The following is a 26,240-nucleotide window of genomic DNA, read 5'->3' as shown; positions in this document are numbered from 1 at the left end:
GTCTGTCCATTTCCATCCCTACTCACCTATGGAGGAAAGCTGGCAATGGTCAATCTTGATTCACGTGTGTGCAAGCCAGTACTTTCAGTCACTGACAGGTTCCTGCTATCCCAAAACTAGGATTCAGATCCCACAGTTGACCGAGAAACTCGTCCTGATACAGACTTTGTTACTTATAAATGTGCAGTACATTTGTTACTACTCAGCCTTTAATGTGTTTATGTATAGTTTGCCTAATACTCTAATCTACATCATTTATATACTGATGATATAAAAAATTTGAAAAACAGTTCTGATGCAAAAATTCAGTGCCTCTTGGGCCCACAAAAAACCCCATCCTTTTTATTAAGAACTTTGTCCCTTCACATTCTTATTAAAAGGCTGCCCACAGCTCCAAAACTGCTGTGAAAACCTTCACCTTCACTCAGTACTTGCGGTGTTCAGAAGTGAGACAAACCCAAAAGTAACATCCTGACTGCAGACCCAAATAATTGGTAGCCACGAGGTGAAAATTATTATTAGATCCGTAATTCATCCTTGTTTGTGTTTTGAATGACCTTTTGTGATAGTGAGCCTAAGTCTGGCTTTCCCCTCCAGGGAATTTCATCACTAGAATAGTTTAAAGCATCAATAGGGCCAGACCTTCCTCCATTAGGGCCCCCACACTGCTACCACAGAACCACCCCAGTGACCCTATGCTGGCCTGGGTCTTCTCACACCCCGAGCACAAGGCACCCTTCCCCAAGGGACCAAGGGAAAGCCCTAAGACACGGAGACAGGGGTCTATCCTGCCTGCTTAGCACACACCAGGAATAGCAAACTGATCTGAACACAGAGTACTGGACATGGGAGAAATCAGTCCTGTCTAGAGCCTCTGAAACCTGTGAATTCACTTAGCCTGGCCTGCTTGAACTATCACACTCACTGTGTTTTCACTTGTGCCTTTACCACAAGCTCTTGTGCCTTTACCACAAGCTCTTGTTTACCAGAATTGTATTTTTTAGAAAAGGATTCAATGCTCACTTCATGTAACAGGCAAACCCTGCATCCTGAGTTAAGTGGTCAGTTGCTGACACTGAAAGCAAAAGGCATTTTTAGTTGCCTGTTTTCTAAGCTGTATTTGTCCACCTCCAGCATCTAACCACCTTGTGATGTCCAGAGATAATCTGCCATTATGAATTCTCTCCCTGCTTTCAGTTGTTAGAGGACAAATATAAAATATCATCTCTGACAAAACAAATTGATTTAGATTATGTTGCCTCTCTTTAGACAGCACAGTTCAGCCTATGCTCATGCAGCTCATGCAGTCTCTGTTCTCTGCCCATCTGTCAAAATCCTTTTAAAACCATAAACATTTCAGAAATGGTCTCATTAATGCCGTACACATGGAAATATCACCTCCTTGACCTTTACCCGGCAATCTGCTCTGAGCAGAGACAGTAACATTTGCTTTCAGGTACACTGTATCTATCACACAGGGAGTGTGTATTTAGCTGACTGTCCATTATAAACAAGCATGAGTCACTGGTTTCCAAAACACAATCTCCCAGACAAACAGCACAGCTATAAAAGCACATCTTTGGTCTGTTAGCACCTGGAATTTGGCTGAGGATTCAAATTTTGGGGATCAGATTGGTTTACAGACAATGCAGAAGATGCTAAAGGATTGGCCTGTCCTTGACATTGTCATTTATTACTTCATCTCTGGTTGCATCATCATCATCATCGTCTTTGTCTAATGAAATAAGTCATGTGTGCCTAGGTCAAAACCCAAGCAACTGAGTACTCGAAGCCTCAAAGAATGAGCCCTTTGGTATATTGCTCAGGAACATCAATTGTGAATGCCTCTTCATTTACAATTGCTTTAGAAAGCATGACTATTAGCCAGACTGCAATTAACTTGATGCTTTTATTTATTGTTATTGTCTTATATTGCTAGAGCGTGGATGTTTTGGGGTTTTTTTACTCAGAGCATCATATGGAACAAAACCATGTCTTAAAGAAATTTCAATAGGTGTATGTTTAAATTGGTATCAAAAACTTTAGCAATCAAACAGACACTATCTTACCTAAATTACATTGCAATTAGTTCACAAGGCACTTTTACATTGATTACCATGAATTTTATCATCTTTTCCTAATCCCTTCCTAACTTCAGTTCTGTATTGGCTTTCCTTTGATTTGCCCCAGAATTTATCAGATTGCTACCCACTTTTCAACTATTTGAGTCATAACTCCTATTTTTTCCTTATTTTTGGCTCCAATGTCCTGACAACTGACTTCATTCTTTTCCAGTTCATGGTGCTGAAATATGATGGCAGTACGTATGAGTGCAGTAAATGAGAACATATTTTCTTCTCAGGCTAAAGCAGAGAAAATTGTGATTTTTCTTGGTCATTCTGAATTCCTCCACATCATGTCTCCTCTGCTGGATTAGAAAGAAAATTTATGCATATGAGCACAAACATGATTGCTTAGGGGTAAAAAAAAAAAAAAAAAAGCAGAAAACCTTGTTAAAACTTTCAAAAATCTCACCTTTTCTCTTCTTTTAGTCAGGAGAAGAAGAAAACCTGTTGGGATAGTTGCAGGTGGAATCTTTCCCTTATCACAGCTCTTTCTGAACTCCAAGCCCCATCATTTGTTAAGCTTTGGGCAGCACCTAAGTCAAACGTAGCCAAATCTGACTGATCCCTCCAGCAGCACTGCAGTGCACATGACCAGTAATGAGGGGATAACCCTCCTGCCTTCCTTCAGCACCTTCCTTCCCTGAAAGGAGCAACAGGTTTAACTCGGGGCAAGGAAACACAGCAAATACAATATGGAAAGAAAAAGCTCCCCTCTCTAAGCATATTAGCTCTTGATTGCTCTGACTGATTTGGGATAACTTCTCTGCATTGCACACACAATACAGCAAAGGCAGACACCAGAGGAGGGAGGAAGGAAGGCACAACTGGCCATCAGGAGATGAGCATCTCTGCTTGGTGCATCTCTGTGCGTTGTCATTACCATAGGTCTGCACAACTCGTGCTATTTAAAGAAGGTATAAAGCTGTGACAATTTGAGATTAGCTGTCTGTGTAAAATGATAGTGAGAAACAGAACAGAAGCATCCCAGCCTGGACCCAGCAAAACAGATTAGTAAAGACCAGTATCTCAAATTTCAGGCAGGAGTCTACTGCTGTTTCTAGTTACATAAATGGAAACACAGGGCAATCTATCAATTCAGTGCTACCTCACACTCTAACTCGCTGCTAAATGCCTGCAACAGGAGCTCAGGTGACCTTCCAAATCCAGGTGGAAGGTTTTAAGAACTGAATTATTACTTACATACCACAGGAAAGTAACTGATACTCTGAAGTGTCTTTGACTAATGTATTTTGTCTAACATTTCATGTGCTCCAAAATTGAGTCCTATTTATCACTTCTGGCAAGAGATAGGATCACTTGTGTGGCAAGCTTTACTGATTAAGGTTGAAAACAATTTGTCCAGTGTTATTTCCACCTCTGTTGAAGAAGGAACAGCTGCTACCCCTCACACCAACTTTAAAGGGCAAAGACGGATGGCTGGAATCTGCACACGCATTCATGTGGGAAGCAGGAGGAAAGGAAAACACTGGCAAGACCCACACTATAAGTGAGAGGGGTCAGAGAACAGGCATCCACTATTTAAGGAATGGCTCCCTGATGCTTTCAAAGTGGAACAAATATTTAGTGCTGGCCCAGAATTTTCCAGCTTTCGGGTTTAGAACTCAAACAACATGAAGCAGCCTTTGCAGGATGGAGCCATTCCACACCAATTTGCTCATTGATTTTGGCTTACAGGGCTACTCTGGGAATGGCCAACTTTCAAGATGTGATCCTCTGTGCCTTGGCTCTGGAGTCAAGCCACCAAAGATCATTTGAGGTTTCCAGAGGCCTCATCAGCACTTCATCTAAGCACCATTTTCTTGCTGATGCCAATACTTGGAAAATTAGGTAAGAGTTAAGGACTTCCTGGAATTAAACAGGGATGTGACAAAAAATGATTAAGAAGATTTTGGGAGGGGGCCTTGCACAAAGTCTTGGACTCCACCTTTTTCTCCCTTTTCGTCAGCAATGTGCTTCCTCTCCCAGAACCTGCCATGTTGTTCTCCCTTTGCCAAGCACACTGACACCCAGCAGGAAGGGCAGTAGCAGCTGTCACGACAGCAGAGTGGCTCAAGGGCAGAGAAAGCTTGCACTGACCTAAGCTGTTTGACATAAAGCATATTTATCAAGAATCAGCAGGCAGCTGACCTGCTGGAAGGGACCTTTTTGGTCAGCCTTTTTTAGTTCAGGAAAGGGCGAGGACCATTTGTCTGAGGTGTCAGGGGAAGGTGGAGCAACAATTATTACATAAAGCCTCTTTCAGCCCAGCCCATGCTGTTTTCTCAGGGCAAGTCCTCTAGAACTTCCCCAGCAGCTCTACTGCAGTGCTTGTACCTCTGAGATAATTCTCTACAATTTCAGATTAGAAATTTCAAAATATCACTACAGAACAGATGAGTATTAAGGCTGCCCCTGATGGCAGCAATGGATGGATTTGCTCAGACTCTGTTCATGGCAAACCCTAGGCTGTATCTCTTCTCCTCATTGGCTCTCAAAAGCAGCAGAGAGCAGGGGAGATAAAAAAGGTAACAATGAAATTCTGAAGGAGGAAAACCCAGTGGAATAAAGCACCAAAACAAAGAGACAGAGAAGAGTTTTTGAAATTAAGATCTATAGGAGGCGGGAGAACAGAAGAGCAGGTCAGCTTCTAAGAGTTCCTGCCCTATCAGCAAACAAATCATCACTCACAGGATCTTGTCCAGATTATTTCCAAGCCCATTTAGTGTCAGTGTCAGCAGCCCTACAGACCACACAGCATTGCTAGTGGCTGTGGGACAAGCCATGGCTAAGGAGGGTGGATGATTTCAGTCCTACTTGGTGACCCTGTGTTGTTGGAAAACGCTATAGGCACTGCAGCCTTCTTGAAAAGCCTTATGTTCATCACTAGAGATGTAAAAAATTCTCCACCTTAGCAATACACATCTTTAGTGGTCTCTAGGGGAAACATCTCCAGTTCCTCGGTGTGGCAAAAGAGGGTCTGGGCACAGCTATCATGGCTGGGCCCCCACCTCCTCCACAGAGGTCTCTCCTCCCTTCCTGCAGGGTGAGGATGTCAGAAAAAGCTGGAGTCACTAGAGGAGGGCAGTGGAGGTAGGGTCAGGGTGGAGCTCAACAAAACACAGTTTTCATGCTGTCCATCCTCTGGGTACACACTTGCACGTTCAATGGCACTTCACTGCACAGCCCAAAGCTGCCCACATCTTCAGAGACACCAGAAACCCTTCTGCTTTATCAGCTCTGTCTGGAAAGCATCAGAGAGAAAATACCCCTAACATCATGTGGGAAAGGCCTCTGGTTTGAGTAGTTCCACTAAGAAACTGACTGGGCCAGATTTCCTTCCCTTCTCAAACAGCATTTGCAAAACTGTCTGTCATGGAGAACACTGCTTTACTACTGAATCCATAATAAAGTGGACTAGAAATAAATCTCCTGCGTGGGAGAAAACATTTGAGGCTTTGACAGAACTATTCTAGAGAAAAACCTAAATGTACAAACCCCAAAAAACTAAAATACACCTAGCCTTTTTCTCATTGCTTTTGTTGGTTTTTTCCCTCAGCTTTGAGTACTTCAAAATATATTGATTTATTTTTTTTTCTTGTTTTGGGCTCCTTATGACTAAGTGTTAAAATTAAGGTAATTTTGAGGTAGATATTTCATTTTGAGCTAGAGTTTACTATGCAAAAACATCAAAACAGGTAATTCAAAAAAAATCTAAAATTTTTATAGGCAAGTCTCTCAGAACTATTAATGCTCATAGAAAGGGTTAGTTTTAGACAAAGTAGGATCTTGCTTTGGTACAAAAATGATCTGGAAAATAACCATTCCCAAACAGCTTATCTCTAACCAGGCTGTCAAATACCTTGTGTTCTTGTCCCAGGGAAACTGTTTTGTAAACTGAAACTTATTGCTATTGCAAAAGCAGGAAGAGACTCCTCTGACCTCCACAGCCTCCACGCTTAGAAAAGCACGTTCCAGTGCCACCAGAAAAAACTGACCTATCGTAATACTCCTTTGGATGCACAAACTCCTCTGTCATTCGTTCAACAACAACAACAACAAAAGTTTATATGAAACAAAAAAAAGTTTATATGTCATGCTTGTGACAGCTGGCAGACTGAAGCAAATAGATTGAAACTGCTTTCTGATTGCCCCTGTGTGCATCTGAGCTCTACTAGGGCCACCAGAAAGTAACAAATCCCAGTCTTGTCCAGTGTTAATCACTTAGCACATTTAAAATATGTGTCACCTGCTGAAGGGCAAACCCATGTCCTCTTTCCCAGCATTTGAATCTGCTGTCAGATTTGAGAGAGTTGGCACATGCAGTAGGATTTACTCCTCTCAAGGCAGGTGGCTCCCACAGAATCAGGGGACCAAGTCATAAAAAACTGAAGGAATGGTATTTTAGACCTGCTTCTCATTTGTTATATGTAAGGGCATCCACATATTTTTATGGATACAGCAAACAGAATGACCCCTTTCCTTTTCATTTGCTACTTTTCCCTTTGAAATCAGTCTCAGCTGCAACTGAGATTAAAAATCTCAATTAAAATCAAAGGAAAAAGATTATTTGTTGCTGTTGTGCAGAACTTACCTGGGAAGAACCTTGAACTGTCAGGTCTTCACTGCAAATTGTTCAGTGGTTTCCCTCCAGAGACCTGCCTTGGGAAACTGCAACTCTCCCTGATGCTCCAGTAGGTGACTTTTTCCTGACTGAGCTATTTGCAGTGAAGACATGACACCGTGTTCAAGGTTCTGCCCAGGTTAGTTCTGTGCAACCACACTGCAGTGAATGAAAGTGATCACTTACCAGATCTATCTGTAGCCACAAAGCATGGAATAACTGTTCCACAGGCATCTTGCCATCCAAACAGCCCAGAGGTGAGAGCAACAGGTACAACAGCTCTTACGTCCACCCAAAATAATGTGGTTGTCTGTGGTCCTGAACACCCCAGGGAAAAGGGATGGTCTTTCCCACAGGAGGGGCAGAGGACATCCAAACCATGGTCAGAACTACACAGCACACCCCTGGGCTGAGCTGCTAAGACTACATTCTGGAGTTATTGCCCTTGCAAGGGAACCACTCTGGTTTGATTATCAGACTCTCTGAATGACGACACATTTGCAGCACTGTGGGCAAAGCAGTCCCAGCCCCACACCATGGCCTGGGCTCTCACAAACTAAATTCCCCTGGAGAAGACCCAAGTCAAGATCAGGCTTTAGTTCCTCATACCATCTCCTAGAGGTGGTAACCCCTGTGGCAGAGCTGCTGGAGCATGAAAGTCTCAAGAGTTGCTTTTGTACATGAGAAAACTGAATACTGGGGTTATTTGCATGGGCGGCTGAGCCACCTCACACAGCATTACAGTCCCATTATCCTGCCAGTGGGTGTCCACCCTGCTGCCACCCTGCACCCACCTCCCCATCTGTGTCCTGAGATCATCTGACCCCCAAGACAGTGAGTTCCAGGCAAATGCAGCAATTCAGATCTTGCCACAAACAAGTGTTTTTCATTATTGTTGAAACTTAAGAAAAACAGCTTACAGAACTTTGGGGGGGGGGGAAACAAACAAAAAAAACCCCAACCAAAACCCCTTGTGTGTATATATATATATATATATAAAAATTTATGTCAGAGGATTTCTGAACTTGGAGAAGCATTTGCTGCCAAGTTGCATGCCCTTCTTTTTGTCAGCAAAACCAACATATACATTTGGGCTTGGATGATTGCCTGACTGGGATGCAAAGGAGATGTTTATTTAGGGATGTAACTTGCTGTGACTGGGGGAAAGAAAAAAACCCCACAAAAACACAGAGCAAAAATGAATTACAAAAACGTCACCAGCAATGTTTTTGTATTTATTCCAATGCTGAAAACAATTACCCTTTGGCAAATTTTCAAATTCTGTTTATTTGACAGTGCTGCACGTAAGCCAGGGGAAAATAAGCATGAAAGGGAACAAACTGATATTCTTGATGCAGAACTGGATTGGCACTTAGAGGAAAGCATACCCAACTTAACCTCCAAATGTCACATGCACGTCATAACATAAAAATGAATGAGGTACTATTTATAGGGCTTCAAATGAGTAGCTGACAACTGATAGTTAACTATGCACATTTAAATACATATCTTTCTTAGGTAACTCCTGCCTTTCACATAAACACATTTAGCTTCAATAAAAAGGTATACTTGGGGGTTTATTTACTCTTTTTCTCCTGCCTCTGGCACAGCACACAGCAAGTGTAAGCTCAGGTACGGTCAGAGCTGCTGTTCTGCGTTATGCTCGCACAGGCAAGAGCAGTCCGTGACAGTGACCTCCTCAAGGATCCTCTCTGCATGCCACTGGTGCCATCACAGGGGTCCCATCCCCCTTCCAAATACATGGGCTGGAACAGGGTGGAACACCACCCTCCTGACAGCTGCCCAGGCAGAACCTGGAAAGTGCCTGCAGCTCCTCTCCACTGGCACACCAGCCTTGATTGCTTGTTCATTGCCTGGGACCAAGCTGGTCCCTGATAAACTGAGCTAGCGCCCAGGGGCTGCGGAAGGCTACGGGTTGATGCCTGTCTGCATCCCATCAGGCACCAGGGGGGCTCCTGGCATGCTGATGGGAAGAGTGGGACTCCAGGAGGGCAGACTTTAGCACCTCCCCAAGGCTCTGCTGCCTGTGACTAATTTTTCACCTAAATTAGAACATGAGGACTCCTGCTGATACACGCACTTCCAACAGGACAGCCAAGCTTTACTTTTCATTAGCTTTCAACTACAGTACTTTACATTAACTCATGTCTGCTCTGCCTGCTGTTCATTAGGCTCTTTAGTACCCCCTGTTCCATGAGACTTGCCTCCTCCTACCCCCACGCACACCTCAGGGCTCGGTGGGTGGCAGCCACCAGGCTCACAACACTGTCAGCAGGATTAGGTGAGTCTGTAGATCTGCCCAGGAGTGAGTATCAGTGAAGGTGTAATCATCTTCCCCAGGCAACTCGTTCAGCAAGGCTACAGGTTTCAACCCCAGCAGTGGGGCAGAGCTTTTCCACTGCCAGGGTTGTACCTCCAAAAGTGTGATGGGAAAGTGGCAGGGCCTGGAGCCCACTGAGTGCTCACTGGGGCAGGACCTGATCCCTGCTGTTCCATAGTTTAATCCCAGCCAGTGACTGAGTACCATGCAGCCACCCACTCGCACACTCCGCCACCCCTGCAGTGGGATGGGGGGAAGAACTGGAAAAAAGGTAAAGCCCGAGGGGTGGAGATAAGAACAGTTTAACAACTGAAATAAGATGATAATTATGAAATAATAATTGTATTGGAAAGAGAGGCAACCAGAAGAGAAAGAGAAATAAAACATGACTAAGACAAGTGATCCACAGCACAGTTGCTCCCCACCCACTGACCGATACCCAGCCTGTCCCCAAGCAGCCATCAGCCCCTCAGGGACAACTCCCCCAGCTGACAGATTGAGCAGGATGCTCTTTTGTATGGAATATCCCTTTGGCCAGTTGGGGCCAGCTGTCCTGGTCATGCTCCCTCCTGCCTTCTTGTGCACCTCTTTGCTGGCAGAGCATGGGAAAATGGAAAATCCTTGACTTAGGGTAAACACTACAGAGTGACAACTAAAACATCAATGTGTTATCAACATTATTCTTATAATAAATCCAAAAATACGGCACTGTACTAGCTACAAGGAGGAAAATTGACTTTATCCCAGCCAAAACCAGGACACCTATCAATCTCTATCATTGTTCCCTACTTGCAAATATGTTGAGAGAGGCCCAAAGCAACAACTTTAACCTAAAAGTTCTCAAAACTGGAAAATACAGAAGTATATTACAACTCTTGCATCCATCTGCTGTAACTGCCCATGCAGAATTTCCCAGCACTTTCCTATTATCTGCAACAGATGGGACAAAAGCTGCCAGACACTTCCAAGACTTCGCCCAGCTTGTTTTTTTCCTGAGCACTGAATTAGCACTACTGAAAAACAGGCCTGGCACAGTTTGCTCACGGAGCTGACAGAGCTCAACCCAGCAGCCACAGAGCATGCTGTCAACAGAGTGTCAGCAGCGTTTGCTGTGCCCCACAGAGAAAAACTGCAGCATCCACACTCCCCTGACATGGAAACGCAAACAAATTTCATCCACCTCCAGGAGCAAAAGGCTGGAAAAACTAATCTTCAGTTTTGTTTTCCTCCTCTTGCTAACCTCAGGCAAGGCAGTTACCATCCTGCTGCAACTTGTTATGCCAAAACCAACACCTTGCGTCAGCAGGATATGTGCTGCAGCCCACTGGTTTTTTGTGAATTAATATGGCAAAATAACAGAGGCAGATGCCAAAACCACTCTTCTCCCTTGTCCAAGTGAAGCTTCCCTACTGACACAAGAGGCATCGTGCATGCCATGTTTAGCTGTACTGCAGGGTCCTGCACAACCCCTATTGCTTATACCTGTCAGAAAGGCTGAGAAGCTTTAGGCCCTCACTGCCCTCAATTGTCCTCTCACAGACAGAATAAAGGTTGGATGAATAAAAACCAAGCATGGGATTTACATCAGTATATATGCTATAAATACATATATATTTATGTATATATGCACACACATATCAATTCTCCCTGCCACATCTCAGTCCAGCACTATTAGCATCAAAAATGTTTACAAATTAAAAGAATACTGTAGGTACAAAGTTGAGTACTCTGAACCCAGACTGTACAAATAGCCACTGTATCTGTATATTTAGCTTTAGTCCTTTTTAGTTTTTTTAGTAAAATGCATATGCCTTTTATCAGATATTCTCTACCCAAAAATCCCCTACCTCCTTCAGTGCCAGTACTTCAAGTGCTAGTCAGGGGCTGTGCTCTAGTATCCTGTCTAGAAGAACCCTGCTTTATTTTCTGCAAAAAGTCATAATATGCTTCTGAAGTAGTGAACACTGTATTGAAATAAAAATTATGGTCTCTTATACCAAAAAAAATTTCCATAGTTTCAGATTGCATCCATGACATTTGCACAGCTCCTGCAAAATGCCTATTACCTTATGTAACCCCAGGCTTTAAAAATAGTTAATTCATATTCATCTACTTTCAATTAATTACACTGAAACATTTTTGGCCTGCTGTGCTAAGACGGTAGGTACATGCAACAACAACCAAAAGCAGAGAGCTATACTTAAATCAATCAAGTAGCATAAGAAAAATGTTATGTACAAATAAGAAGGGTTTGGGATTTTTTCCTCTTAATCTCACAGTTCATTTTGACCTTAAACAAATCTGTTTTTCATTTAAGCCAGCCTGTGAGCAAAGTTGGGTCAAAATCAGAAAAGAGTTGTCAGCAAGTATTATAAAAAAAATCAAACATTTGGGTTTACTCTTTCCCAAAACAAAACTGTTTAAGAACATAAGTATCTAATTTTTGCTTAAAAACAGGTTTTAAGTGGAAATGAAAAAAAAATATTTTAGATTGCATATTTTTACACCACTCACGCCCCTCCTCCCAAAAAAATAAAAAATTGGAAGTAACAGACTCATCTGAAGAGAGACAGGCCTTTCCTCATCTCTTGAGAAGTGGCTCAGATGAGATGCCTGATGGCAGGTGCAGAACATCCTGCCCTGGATGATAATGAATTAACTTTCTCTGCTCCTCTGCTCCTCCCAAAACATCACCTCTCATCACTGGACAGAAAAGCACTGTATGGACATCTACAAAAGCAGCACTACCTGAGAGCCAAACATAAAAATAACTACATTTGTTCATGGAGCCACACACTGCGAAAAGGAAACAGACTGACTATGCTGCTTGACAAGGAGAAAAGTTTTTATGATTCTATGTACTTAAACTAAAGGACATAGAGGTGACCTTGACTTTGGTATGTATCCACTTTTGAAAGTACCATTAGTATTATTTAAAAGCACAAACTCACATTAATAGGATGCTTCCAGTATCACTCTCTTAATGTTTTGCAATAAATATACTGACACAACAGATTTTCACTTATGAAAAGGGCTCTTTGAGCAGCATTTACACCTCTCTGCTAGAGCTAGTGCAATAGCCCATTGTTATTCCCTTTATGGTCCTCCTTCCAAAAGGTGAGACAGCTTCCAGCAGGTTTGCAGCCTATTGCTGAGAAAGAAAATGCAGCCCTGAAGGAGAGCGAGCTCTGGGGTAATGCTCTTCAACCAGTTACTCTCCAAATTGCTTAACAGGTCTAAGTGTGGAGGTTAAAGTTGCAGTTCAGTACAGCCATCAGACCTGTCCCATGCAGCCACATCAGGAGTGGCTCCTTTCAGGAACTGGCACTGGTCACAGGATCTGTGCCTGTGGTTTGACCCCACAGCCACCTGCACACCTGGCCTAAGCCTGGCAGACCTGTAAACACCTCCAGACAGGATCCTCCAAGCCAGAAGAATCTAGCAAAAATCTCACTGCAAGTTACTTGGGAATTAGGAAACATTCTCTGTGTGTAGGGTATGTCCTCAGTTCCCATGCGTGTTCTGAACAGCAAAACCAAACTCTAATTAATCAAGGCCTATGTCTCAGCCATGAAGTGGGAGGTGTCCCTGCCCTTGGTGGGAGGTTGGAAATAGATGATCTTTCAGGTCACTTCAAACCCAAACCATTTTTTGATTCTATGATCTATCACTTTATTTAGCCAGCTTCTTCTGGTACTTTCCCCTCCTACCGACCAACACTTTCCTCTGCATTTCTGCACCTAGAATTCTTCTGACTGGTTCCTCTGTGAACAGAGTATGTTAGATAGCTATTTCCAGCTGCAAGGGACGATAGCTGGAATTCTGCCATAGAGAATTGTCAAAGATGAGACCCTCCTGTGATGCCTGAAATGTGGACTCTGTTGCTCAAGCCACCACTACAAGTAACTTCAAGTCCTCATGTCAGGGCTCACTCCCTGTTACCTGCTCAGCTCACAAGGGTTGCCTTTGCAGCCAGTTCCTCAGACTCTTCTCTTAATTAGAATTCAGTAATTTCCTGTAGCACTTCATCTGTACCTGAAAAGGTAACAATTTGAAATACACTGGTGAAAATAATATACCTAATAAAAGGTGAATTCAGTGTCAAGGAATAAATAATCTGTTTGTGAAGCAAAGGCAGAGAGCATTTACTCATTACGGAGCCAGAGGAGGGGATGAAATGTCTTATGGTAGTTCTGGAAGGCATGTGAGTTGTGCCTTATTTTCTTTCCTAACTGCTATGAGAGCATACAAAATAAAACCATGGAGTATACAGACCAGCAGTCAGCTCTCTCAGTACAGTGTTGTCCTTCTTTAAAAGAGGGGGGCTTAAGATTTTATGTTTGCGTTTGACAAGGATTTCTTTAGTGCTTTTATTTTAAAAAAGTATTTTAATTGAGCTGTCTTTCCATCATCTTTACTACTGTGGTTTACCCTCATAAACCACATGGATCATAGAAGGGTATTTTGCTCTTGGTACCATTTGGGGGAAAAAAAAGTTTTTTGTGTGCCTCAGACTGAACTACAGAACTGAAGGTATTAGCTGAAATTTAAGGGTAATGATCCCAAAGCAGTCTTTTGAGAAACCCTTTTTTACCTCTGGAGTTCTATTTGGTCACCTAAGCTATAAAGTCAAGCTCAAGTATGCTGCAGCTTTTGGTTCATAGGATTTAGCATGAGGTCACTGCTTCCTAACATGGTGGCAAGTAATGCAATCCCCTTCAAGAGTCTCTGAAGTAAGCAAGAGAAATGAATGCTCAAGACACTTCATAAACTGGTTTCATGCCTTACCTAGGGCAGTGGCAAAATCGCACACCAACTGATGAAATAACGCATCAACAGGCTTCAGACTTGATGCCCTAAACAAAAGGCCACTCTGCTTTACTCTGTTGTACAGATCCCTCAGCCAATAGCTCCCTCCAGTTCTGTGTTCCTTCCCAGGCTCAGCATGCACCAGCAGGTCAGTATCACATCTCAGGAAAGCAAGGGATCAAACACATCGCCTGTCCTGCCATAGCTGAGAGTTATCACTTCATAAATATCTCAAGGAGACTGAGCTACACTCTTGATCCATGAGCAAAGGAACTGACACTGGCATTACTGCAATGGCATAACCTCACCCTATAGCTATGCCTGCAAGATTCCCACCACCTAGACAAACTCCAGCAGTGCCAGCACTCTTCCCAGGTCACAGGAGAGATGTATATTCAGCAGAAGCAAGAAATCCTGCCCAAGCTGGTTGGCCATCACTGCCCTGAAGGGACACAAGGCAGGCACAGAGTGCCCTTCCTCACGGTCACACCTTGCAGAGGAAAGGTGGCCTGGAGGGAATACAAGAGAGGGAAATAAGGCTCCTGCCCTCTGCCTCAAGAGGAGGAGCCAAAAGCAGCCTATGGGTCACATACCACAGGGGCTAGAGAGGAGGAAGAGGAGAGCAAAAGTGAGCATGAGAGATGAACTAAGTAATTCCAAAAGCAGCAGTCCTGCAGCAAGGCAGAACATGCTGCTTTCATGAGGTGCTCCCCCAAAGCTGTCTCTCACCTGGCCACCTTTGGCCAATATCTGATCACAATTGTGAATATATATTGAACTAAATACGCTGGGTTTGGGGTAACAACCTCGGGCCCCTTCGTTCCTCTGGACTTGATGTATTGGATGTACAGGGAAGTCTTTGATCCTGATCTTTATATCTTCTGCAGGCTGGATGTGGGGTAAGCAGTTGGGTCCAAAATGTTGAAAACATTCGAGAAGTTGGGAGGACAGAGGGAGTAAACAAGAAAAAATACAACCAGCAGCCAGCAGCACAAAAAATGTAATTTCTTTTTCTTTCCTGGGAAGTTCTGCTTCTGTGCTTAAGACCCAGACAGACAGGAAAAGCCTTTGCCAGGACACCAGTTTTCCTCATTTGTGGGAACAGAGAAAGGATACTGCTGTGCAACCTTTACCTGCAGTCCTGCTGTCAGCTGAAGGACCCTACAGCTTACTCAGGGCCTTTGTTATAAATCTATTTTGGTTGGGAGTTGTGGCAGCTGTTAGTGCTGTGACGGAAGCATATTTTAGGGCAGCAGTCATTTTGTGCAGTAACTTTGGACAAAGTATTAATGTTGTCTAGAGGACGTTGGGGCAGGAAGGAAGTCATACCTCCTGAATTCTCCACATGCTACCAAGAGGATAGTGAAAGCATCTGAAGTGCAGGAGCCACCGTCAATAACTCAGAGACCCCCTGGCCGCAGCAAGCCAAGAGAAACAGAGGCATTTGTTACAACCACTTTCCTGGATTTGGAAGTACAAATAGTGAAATTTACCAAGCTCTTCAAAAAATAAAAAAAAAAGCAAGTGTATTCTGTTTCCAAGGTTTCCTCCAGACTTATTCTCCTGGCAAACAGAAAAGATCCCCAAGCCAAGTAACTCTGCTCAGCCTCATCCTGCGCATTGCATGCTCAAAGGATTAAGTTATGGCTTACTGCAGCTGTACCCGGAGCTCACCTAAAACTTCACACCCTCCATGAGCAGCACAAACTCTGCATATTCCTTTAACTCACAGTTTTCTCACTAGCTTGCTCAGGTATTTCCTGACACCTCCCACGGATCATTTGGTGGTTTTTTCCATGTAGTAGTTCATCTTTGAAACCTGAGGTGTCTCAGAAATTCACACTGAGTAATTGGTCATTGGTGGACAGCCACTCACTGAGGTGAGTGAGGAATTTGCTCAGGAGGCAAATTCCATGCAGAATCACAGTTTCAATGTCCCTTATCAGAATTAGGGCAGGGCCTCAGCACTTTATGTTATGTTTATGTTACCCAAGACAACAAGCAGGTTTAAAAAACAAACCAAAATGACCTTTGAAAGTTGTGACAGCACGACTGGTCATTTTAAAGCTAGATTAATGATCTTCAGTGTAGAGATTGACCCTTGATTTTATGTTTGCATAATCCACATGGTGGATCTGGCTCTAGACAATGCCCCAACAAGAGGAGCAAGAAAAATATTTTTTAGAAGTCTGAGTTATTCAAACTCATAAAGCATTATAATTTCAAACCAAAATTGTGATTCGTTTGTGCTTTGGTTTACCAGCTGCATTTCTCTCAAAGCTTATTAGCAAAGCCCACAAAGTAGCTGATTTTACCCTGGATGAGGTCTGTTTTTCCTTTTGGTCCCCTAGCACAAAGCTGCAACATAGGCTGCAGAGATGCTGATGAAGGAACTGCTGAAATAAGTATCCCAGAGCTATTGAACAGCTCTGGGTATCAGCCTCCCCCATAAATGTATAGGGAGCAGTAAAGTAAGGCTGTGCAGCATTCATCAGTTTATGATACCTGCCAAAATTCCTTAGACCTTAACAGGGATAAAAAAAAAAGCCATGCCACTGATTAAAAACACTGCTGACAGTGGTAAAATTATTTAATGACATTTTGGAGATAATCAGAGACTTTTCCTGAGGAAAGTCTTGTGCACCATCAGGAGAGGCATGAGGGGAAACCCTGTGCAGAACAAAAGTGTTTGAATTGGCAGGATGGTAAGTAAATGGAAGGACATTTTCCTCCTTTGCTCATCTCTGTTTCACTGACCTTTTCTTTCAGAGGGTGGAAAAAAAACACTTGGGTCTGTGAAGAAATATTTGGAAAAAGGAAATTCTGCAAGTGAATAGAAGTCCTACAACTGGGAAAGGCAAAAAACCAGCCAGTGTAAGTGTAATACTGGATTTCCTATGGAGATAACCATCATCGAAGCACAAAGCTCCTGTGTTCCTTCAATTAACATACTGTAGGTGGAAGCCAAAAACACTGGATAATGGTAAGTTTCACTTTCTACAAAGTCAAAAGCTGTTTTAATAGAAGCTTAAGTGCCTTTCTTTTCAGTTCAGCAAGAAAGAGAGTATTTTCTCAGAGGCTGACTGAACACCCACGTTGTTCAGAAGCCAGGCAGAGGGCTCCCTATTAAGCTTGCAATTAGTTGTGGAGTCAAAGCTAGCAAGAGCTGGAATCCTGGGTAGGGGTAATGCTGCAAGTCTTGGTAGTAAATGCATTTTCACTAAACACTTCCAAGAAGATTTTCTCTGGCAGAGAAGGGGATAGCTTGTCTCTATTAAATGCTGTCTCAGGCGATTGGTACAGCCTATTGGGGTGCAGTAAATAAACAAAAAGTCATGAACAATTTGTCCATCTTCCCATTAGAAGTGAACTTTTGAAGATCACACCAGTCATTTTTCATATTTAAGGGAAAGTTCTAAAAGTCAATTTTTCCTGTTGACAATCTCCTATAGACAGTCTAAGACACTTCAGGAGGCCTTGTACCCCACCACTCCAAAACCTTCACAGGTTCCCAAACTCATGCTCCCCATTTGCTGGTCCACAGCACCACAGCAGACAAATTTCCCTGCAGAGGACAACACCACAGGGCACACGCAGTGAAAGAAAAGGAGATTAAGAATGCTGCTAACCTACATGTTTAATGAAGTATTTCTTCTTTCTGTCAGCCTAACACACAAACATATAGGCATGTCTGTGCATTACCACACACCTACTCTTCAGCATTTGAAGTCTAGATGACCCTTGAGGCAAGAATCAAGTCATGCAGAACAAAGGACAAACTCCATGCCATAATAAACACTTTATCAGTAATGAGACCAAATTAGAGCTGAACTACAATCTTAACTTTGCTCTTTAGCTTTCACACCCAAAGAACAGTCATAGAAGCTACATCCTTACATGGGTGTTAGAAAAGATAAGGAAGCCCATTTATGATGTAATTAAATAAATCATGCTGGTCTCCCAGTAATGAACCCATTTCCAATCCTCCTGGAGTCATCTTATCTTGCATGTGCTGCTTGAACACTCATTTAAGGTGCTTCCAGAGTGCCTGTCAGTAGGACATGGTTGCCAGTAGAAACTTCCCAGCCCAAACCTGAAGCCAGGCTTGCATACCTGTTCCAGTTCTCCAGCACTGCATTCATTCTTGAGAAACTATTTTAAAAGAAAACCACAGTGCAACTTTGAAAGGGGTCTGGGCAAAAGAAATCAAATAAGAACTTGGAATTGATGATTTCATAAGCAATATAAAAGACTTTTTTCCACTTGTTACTGTTTTAAAAAATGAAACGCTTTCCAACTTTCAACATCAAATAGTCCAAATGGTTTGGTTTAATAAAGGACAGAAGCAATCTCCACGTTTTTACTGAAATCCCCTAAAATCCCAAATGCATCTCTTCATATTTTTCAGTGAACCCTTTAACAGAGGTCCTTTTCCAGAAGCCATACTTATTTAGGGTTTACTCCTTGCTCATTACATTTATTCTCACCTTCTGCTGTTCTCACTGTACATGAAAGTCATGGTTGTTTATACCCCCTTAAAGAAGATAAGTGCATAAAGAACCACCAAAAACGTGTCCTGCATACGTATGTCAGTTATGCAATTAAACTTATTTTCTCCTTCTCCTGATATGTTTTATTGAGGGATAAATCAGGACGACGAGGCAATTTAGCACAGACAGGAATTTTATGGAGGGGGTGTGCAGATCCCCTGGGCTCGTCTGGAAAATGAGAAACATACTCAGAGATGAGTACACAACTTGCTGGGTACAAGATCCACAGGAGCTAGAGAGCACTCCGTCTAGACTGAGATTTAACTCTCTCATTTAAATCAAGTCAAATAGGACTGTGCTGGATGCAATTGCATTAAAACCTTTCTGTGGTGGATTAAGGAGCTTTTTGCAAAGCCAAGTCACACTGGAGAAATTGTGTGGGCAGAATGAATTGGTGCCAAATCACAGGGAGAAAGCTGAAAGGTAGCAAGTGTCTCTCTGTGTTTAACAAGGCTTTAGCTGTGCTCACTTTCTTCCACTAAGCAGAAACTTTCCCTTCTCTCTGGCTACTAAGACAGGTAGAGAAATGCTTGTGGCACACTTTAGTTTCTTACAGTCAGGAGTGCCAGTTGCAGAGCTTCCTTATTTCCCTCTAGGAAGGTGTAAATTGAGGTCAGATAGAGAACTTTGGCATGCTTGCATCTGGAACGTGCCTGGAAACAGAGAGCAGGCTTCAAATACAGCCTTTTTGCTTAATCTCAGAAACTGCCCATAACCACCTCCCTGTACTTTGGCCAAAAGGCAAAGTCCCCATGATGGAAGGGAAGTCTCTGCCTCTCAGTGCTGCCCAGCAGAGGTGATTGCCCCATGGACAGAGGATGGAGTGATCCAGTTCTTCTCAGCTGGGCTATGAGATGTCACATTTGTCTTAGAGTCTGCCCATTCAGACATCCCCTCCTAACACATCCCCCAAGTCCATACTTGGGATTTACAAAAGGAAGCACCACAGAGTTTTATTTCTCCAGGCAGGCCTGCACCCAAGGACCTGGGGCATTAGCATCCACCTCACCTAACAAAGACAAGTAGCTTTGGTTGTTCCCTCCACAGCCAATAGAATCTGATGGTAGACTTAACAGGCCCCGGAGACACCTCACCCTCAGCATCTCAGCTAGGCAGGGTACATTTCAGCCTTCCTGCCCAGAGAAATATAACTTGTACCTAACACTAGCACCTTCCAAAAACCAGCTAACTAAGCTCTGCCCACATGTCTTAATGCCTGCACAATAATGGGGCAAGGACAACATTTTCCTCTTTCTGCACAACCCAGCCCACACCTGGATTCAGGGAAGCTGCATAAGTAAATTAAATTGTCCTCTCAGCTGCTTATTTGGAAGCAAATGGCAGAAGCAAGACACAGCAGTGAGTTACAAGCTGAAACAATTCCACAGGCTCAGATGACCCCCAGGCAAGTTATGTTTGAATGGTGTACTTCCTCTTGACATGCAGCACCTGAAAGCACACAGCATTCCTTTTTTATCCTTATGAGCCTTCCACTGTCCAGCTCATGATACATTCTCCAGAGAACAAGACTTTGTGCCCCACCAGCTCCCAGATTTTGCAAGATTACAGTATTCAATTAATTTTTTAGAAAAAAAAATATGTATTTTTTTACTCAGCCCTCAGTGCTTTATCTGCTCCTGCAGTTCAGACCACGAAACGCATCCACCTGGTTTGTTCAGGCAGCATGCCCTTCCTGAGGATGTCCTCTCCCAGCCTGCCACTGTGGATTTTCTCTCCACATTCCCTGGTGCCTTGCTCTACAGTGAACTGAGCTGTGGCACTTGTTCAGCAGCTCATCCCCAGCCCCTGACCTTCTGCACTTCATCCTTGGCTGAACATATACACCCTGGCTAATTGTTAGGGCTTCCAAACTATAGCTAAACACAGGTTTGGCATCAGCTGCAAGTTCTGAATCAGGATTCAGTAGTATTGTCTGACCAGAGGCTAGCAATGGGAGAGGCCCCCTGCCAATGGGGAGGGATTAATACTTGTACTAAGACCCAGAGAAAGACTGGGAGTGCTTTTTTTACACGGAGAAGAACTCAATGTAAAGAGGGTGAGGGTCAACAAGAGAGCACAGTACCTTCCAACCCTCTGTTCTGTTTTGTACTTCAAGGTGCAGTAAAACATATTTATACCGAATTCCTCATTTTACAAGGAAAGCAGGTTGCCTTAAAGGTTTTTAAACTGGCCTCAGCTGAGCAGCAGTTCTCCCAGACTAGATTTTGGGGATTACATTTCACTCCATGAATAATACTTTCATTCATTTTTTCCATCTACAACCTCTACTTGAAAGAGATGATTTATTTCATCTCCATTGAAACACAGAAAGATAAAGGCCTTAAGTAGCAACTGCCTAAAATATAGACAATTACAGAGATGTTGTGCATAGAGCTTTACGTCTTTAAAAATCACCGTGGAGAAATTTGGGTATAAGGTTGAGTAAGGCAGCAAGAAAAACAGAGTACCTTCGAATGGGTTTTGAAGAAAAGTACCAATTGCTTTCTTTACATATATATGTATATATGTGTGTATATATATTTAAGAGAAAATATATATAAATATTATATATATACATATATATTTAAGGGAAAAAAGGAGCTTCAGACTAAATTAGCAATGGAGGCAGAAAATATACAAGCATGTAATGTAGATAGAGAGTTTTCCATTTGTTTCCCATCTGCTGTGCAAATAGTTAGTTCATCAACATTGGCCACAGTTTATCTAAAGGAAGCCTGGCCTTGGGAGCAGCTCCTGCATTTACTGTTCTTTAAAGCAGCAGTAAGACCTCAGGGACAACTCCTAAGCAGAAAGTCTATCCCCTGATAATCCTCATACAAAACAGAGCAGTCCTCAAGACATGCTGGCAGATAAAGCAAAGTGTGGAAAAAAGCCCAAGCCTGCTCTGTTTCATGCCTGTATCCAACCCAGTAAGTCCTAAAATGCAGCCAGGTGCAAGTTTAAAGCCAGTTTAGTCCTCCTTCCTTTCCAAGTATGCCAAAGTGCAAGCGAGGCATATCTCATGCTCCAGCCAACAGGAGAGTAACAAGAAACAGAGATACAGAGACACAGGTGAAATTCAGATTATGGATTAATGCATCCTGGACCAACTGGAGAAAGTGTTCCCGAGTTAACAAGGATGGGTGCAGAAGGGAGAGCACGGGGGTCTAGATGACAAGTTTATCAGTTGAGCAACCTGGTATATAAGGGCTGGGCTCTTCCAGTGTACAAATTTTAATATTACCTTGGCCAGTTAAAGACAGCTTCAACTTGTTATGTTTCACTGTTGTGTGGGGTTACCACAGTGTGTATCTGGAACACCAGGATTCACCTAAGAAACAGCCAAAGTAAAAGCTCTCTGTAGCAATAGAAAGCACACTTTCTTTGAGTGGCCACCTTGTATAAATGCCTATGGCATGATCACCATTGCTATTCCACTGGAGATGGGGGTGGATCCAGAGCAGCTAACTAAATACAGATATATATAAAAGGGCTGGAACAGGTCAGGGCAAACATTAAATGCATGGAACCAGTGCTCTGACAGTCAGAAGCAGTCACGTACCAGGGATAAGAACTCCTTTTTCATCTGGCTGAAGCCATTAGTTCTGAAGAGCACAAGAGAAAAACAAAACAAAGCAAAGCCCCTACCTTTCACAGTTTCTCCAATGTCACCTAAGCCCAAAATACTCTGGTTTTACAAGACAGACAGATCTACAACAAGCCCAGCAATGCAAACAGCTCAGTGGAGTGTGGCAAGGCCCCCGAGGGCCACCCCGAGAGCCGCCCACACATGAGCCAGCACATGCAGGGACACAGGACCAGCCACCACACCTGCAGGCTGGGCTCAGACCCAGGGCAAACATTTGCCTTTCACAACAGAAACAAATGAAACGCTTTGGGTTGCCCCAAATGAACATAAATATTTTTCTCTGGGAATTCTTCTGTTTTGTTTTTTGTGTGTGTTTGTTTTTTTCTTTAAACTAACAAAGAGCTGGGTAGAAGTGAAGGGGCTCTCTGAAAACACTTTAAAGATTTATTTACTTTAATACTAAAGCAAGAGGATCTAGCATCTACTTAAGTTCCACGAATGCATACATTTCTTACTAGCAGCATTATAATGCCATTAAAGAACAGATTCACTCATCTGCCCACAAATTATTCTGCCTTTGCTCACAATGCCTGTTCATTTCCCAGAATATTTTTAAGAAGTCTTATTTAACTTAGTCTTTTTCTCCCTTCTCTCATTCATGACATTTCTGTGTGCTCATGATTATGTATTTGGCATGGCATTTTGATGTAAGAGAACAGCCAAGCCTTGTGTGCATACATAGCACAGAATTTCCACTGTAAGAGACTTGGATTCTGTAATTTATAGATGGCATAAAAAACTAACTTAAGGAGTGAAAGTTGAGAGGTGTTATCTGTGCATGGCTTTTGGCAAGACAAATTGAAGAAATATCATCAGCTTCAGCTTTACACAACTTTTGCCCTTGGCCCTGAACCCAATATTACACCTTGAACCTTTCACTGCTATCAAACCAGAAAAATAATTTGGACTCCATGCAGCTGGCCTGCTCTAGGGGACTGCACTACCACCAGCAGTGGCACCCCAAACCTGCTCAAGTGGACAGGGGAAACAAAAAGGTGGCTTGTCTCAGGCTTTCTGCATGAGAGCTCAGAGCTAGACACAGCTCTGTCATTTCCTCCCGGTGACACAGAGCTTCTCCTACACCCTGGGTGACTCCTTTCACACTCCAGCCCAAAGCCATTTGCATGCAGCAGAAGGATTTAGTCACTTCACTGGATTGCAGAGCTCACCTTGCTGTTAAAATCACGTTTGCCCAGGCCAAGCAGCAAACAGAGACACTTCCCTCCATCACACAAAGGATGATGGCAGTGACACGGGCGTGCCTGCCTGCCCACAGCTATGCAAACCCTAACAGCTACAGACACCTGGAAAAGGAACTACTGACTGCTTCCCTCCCTGCTAATGAAGCATTTGAGCTACAGCCGTTGTTTATTCAAGCACCTAATAAGAGATGACTGTGGCTATTTTCCACTTAACATCATTAGTTAAACAGAAATTGATTGCAGATGGAGAGCAGCCATTGTGTTTTATTACCAATGATTTGTTTCCTGGGATTTAAAAGCAGATCTAGTTTGGCAGATCTGTTCCCTTAGGCTGCAGACACTACAAGGTGTGGCCACGCTCCGTGTTTACAAGCCTTTAACAGAGCTCGATTTTGGCTTTTTCAGCTCCAGGCATGTCAATGAGTCTTAAAGGCTTTGTGTGAGAGAACATGAGTAGAGCTTGGTTTGTTTGTTATCAGTCAAAGATTGCTGACATGCTTTAACTATCTCATAACAAAAAAGCTATCCACTACAGGTGATGATTACTTGATTTCAACAGAAGACTTCAGCAGCCTTGAACAGAAATGGGCAAAAAATGGCTTTTACTTATCTTAAGTCGTTCAAGTGAAACACAGAAGATAGCTACAACTCACCCAGTTTAGTTTGGCTGGGCCTTGCCATTCCCCCTATGCTGTACCAGGTCAGATTCGTGGAACTACACGGGCAATAATTGGGATGCAAGCTTGAGCTCTGTCAGGCCCATCTTTCCACATTAACGGTGAATGCATACAAGATCCCACTCAAAATTTTCAGCTGGTGCCTATTAAAAATGAGACCAAGCTAATTAAAACAAGCAGTGGGTGTTCTATCAAGCAAATAGCTTCAGAAATTTTTACTGGCTCCCAGGACATAGTGGGAAACAGGGCAAAATGCCACTGTTGCAAATCTTCTCTGGAGCCTGCCTCAGACTTTTTGGCCTCACATTTCCCCTTTCTGTGACTTTTCCCCTTTGATACTCAAAGGACAGGTGCCCCAGCTTCCCATTCTGCAAGGTACCATCCATTTAGAGGGATGTCAGCAAATGACAGCACTTAGGTAGGGTCTTGTAGGGCCTGATCCTCAGCATTTAGCTACTCAGTATCTGCAGAGCAATTGTAAGGCCTTACTGGCAGATCCCTTTCACTGTGTGCCCTCACCATCTGATGGAGCTTCCCTACCGAGCCTGACAGCTGGAGTGCATAGGAACCACCGTGTTTGGAACAACTAACTGCCCTTCTAATCCAGGTGCTGGTTTTGGTGTAAAACCAGCTGTCTTGCTGAGATACAAATAACCTAGCAGTGCCCCCAAAGGAGATGCTTGTCCCTGACCTCCATTGGTTAAAGTCAGTTCATGCCTCAGGTCTGAAAATTTATAGCCCTTCCACTGGCTTCTAGCCCATACTGACCATAAAGCCATCAAATACCTGCTGGCACCCAGGCTATCACTGGGATGGATAAACTCAAACAAAGAGATTGATAGATTGTCCTTCCAGGCACCCCATGACCACAAAAAATAAATGGTCCACCCTGAACTTTGCCATCCTCACTTCACATGACCATCCATGAAGCCATACTTTCACGAAGCCCAGAGAAGGCAAAATTATGTATTTTGTAATTACGTATTTTTTTATTTTCCTATCTCCAAAGAGAAAGTTTCACTGGAAATGTTTTCAGGGAGTTACTGAGAACAGTGTTAAAATGCTTTCCATAGTGCCATATACAGCAGCTGGTGTAGAAAACACATGGCATAAATTGTAATATATAAGTACAAAGCTCAATGTTCTGCTGACCCATCTGACAGGCCCACTAACATCTGACTTATGACCCAAACTTGGATCAAATTTGAAGCAGGTACAAATGATGCAGGGCATGATTTCTAGCAAATCTACTTGGCTAAGTATCCCTGAGTTTTCTTTCACATGACTATTTCCTATCCGGTACAGTGGTGCATATCTAGTGTAACAATGGGAATTTTTTTTCTCATATGACAAATTCTGTATTGTTTCTCAATAATAAGGACCATAAATAAATTCTTATTTCTCAAGACTTAAAAGTTCATCTGATGTCAAAATCTACAGTTTGGTGGCTCTAACGGGTGCATTAGCACTGCCTCCTGTGTGACCTTGTACAGTGGTGTAGCATTTGTTAGCTTGTTCACTGGCACTACAGATGGAACTTGCAAATTCAGATTTCATGAGAGAGTTTTTGTTCTTAAGCAGCAGGACTGCTGGCAGCACCGTGTATGTTGTGTGCAATTGCCTGTGGTGTTTTGTGCAACATCATCTGCAACATTTTATTTTAGAACATTTTCCCCCCCTTCCTCCCCAAAATGGGACTAGACTCTTTAAGGGTGAGAATAGATTTTAAAGAGGATGACTGAGAGTTAAAACTTCATGGGGCCTCAAGATAATACTCCATCTGTAGAGAAAGAATAAAGAATCTGCTGCAAATATGGTAAGATTAATGCCATAATGATCTGCTGGCATGACACACCCTGGGAAAGGAGCTAATTAAAAAGAATTTGTGGAAAGTCACGTAGGATTACTCTACTAAAAGCAGTGGCAAGGTATTTTGGTTATCAGTGATTTTTAAGAGTTCTAATTAAGGTTCTAGAAAACAGTTTTACCAAGAAATTGAGACCTCCAACTTCATCTGCACTGGAAATACTCTTTATATTAGTTCTGCAAGCATATATTAGTTCTGCAAGCATTTACAACTTTATGAAACTTGGAAAAGTAAAGACTAGCATTCTATTATCTCAATACTCTAAATCCTCTTCCCATAAATTGCTGGGGTAATGACTTCAATTTACATCAGTGACGTGGTCTGAAGAGGGGAGGTAGCAAAGTTCTGCTGATTTTGTCAGCTGAAGCATGTGATGCACAGGACTTGGTTCCCAGCAA

At 43.0% G+C, this 26,240-nt stretch overlaps 1 protein-coding gene and 1 long non-coding RNA gene across 3 annotated transcripts in view; one reads left to right on the top strand and one right to left on the bottom strand.

Moving 5' to 3' along the window:
* Positions 1–26,240, top strand: part of NEDD9 (neural precursor cell expressed, developmentally down-regulated 9) — a 100,940-nt gene that overhangs the window by 10,828 nt on the left and 63,872 nt on the right. Inside the window, exon 2 of the mRNA XM_086901943.1 lies at positions 16,667–16,880. Within this exon, the coding sequence (XP_086758069.1) occupies positions 16,878–16,880 (3 nt within the window). The 5' untranslated portion in view covers positions 16,667–16,877. The remainder of the gene's footprint in view (positions 1–16,666; positions 16,881–26,240) is intronic.
* LOC111923800 (uncharacterized) lies at positions 1,891–23,537 on the bottom strand. 2 transcript variants are annotated; one of them, XR_015290435.1, is made up of 5 exons: positions 23,266–23,537; positions 13,877–13,944; positions 13,031–13,123; positions 2,536–2,766; positions 1,891–2,428 (listed from the first exon to the last, which is right to left on the bottom strand). It is a non-coding gene; the product is annotated as an uncharacterized LOC111923800 (long non-coding RNA). The 2 variants fall into 2 exon arrangements; XR_002861302.2 differs by lacking the exon at positions 13,877–13,944 and having other exon boundaries at positions 23,266–23,455.

The sequence above is a fragment of the Cyanistes caeruleus genome, chromosome 1 (genome assembly GCF_971803275.1).
Source record: "Cyanistes caeruleus chromosome 1, bCyaCae1.hap1.1, whole genome shotgun sequence".
Classification (NCBI taxonomy): Eukaryota; Metazoa; Chordata; class Aves; order Passeriformes; family Paridae; genus Cyanistes; species Cyanistes caeruleus.
Note: the sequence above shows the minus strand (reverse complement) of the source record. Positions and strands in the feature narration are given on the sequence as shown.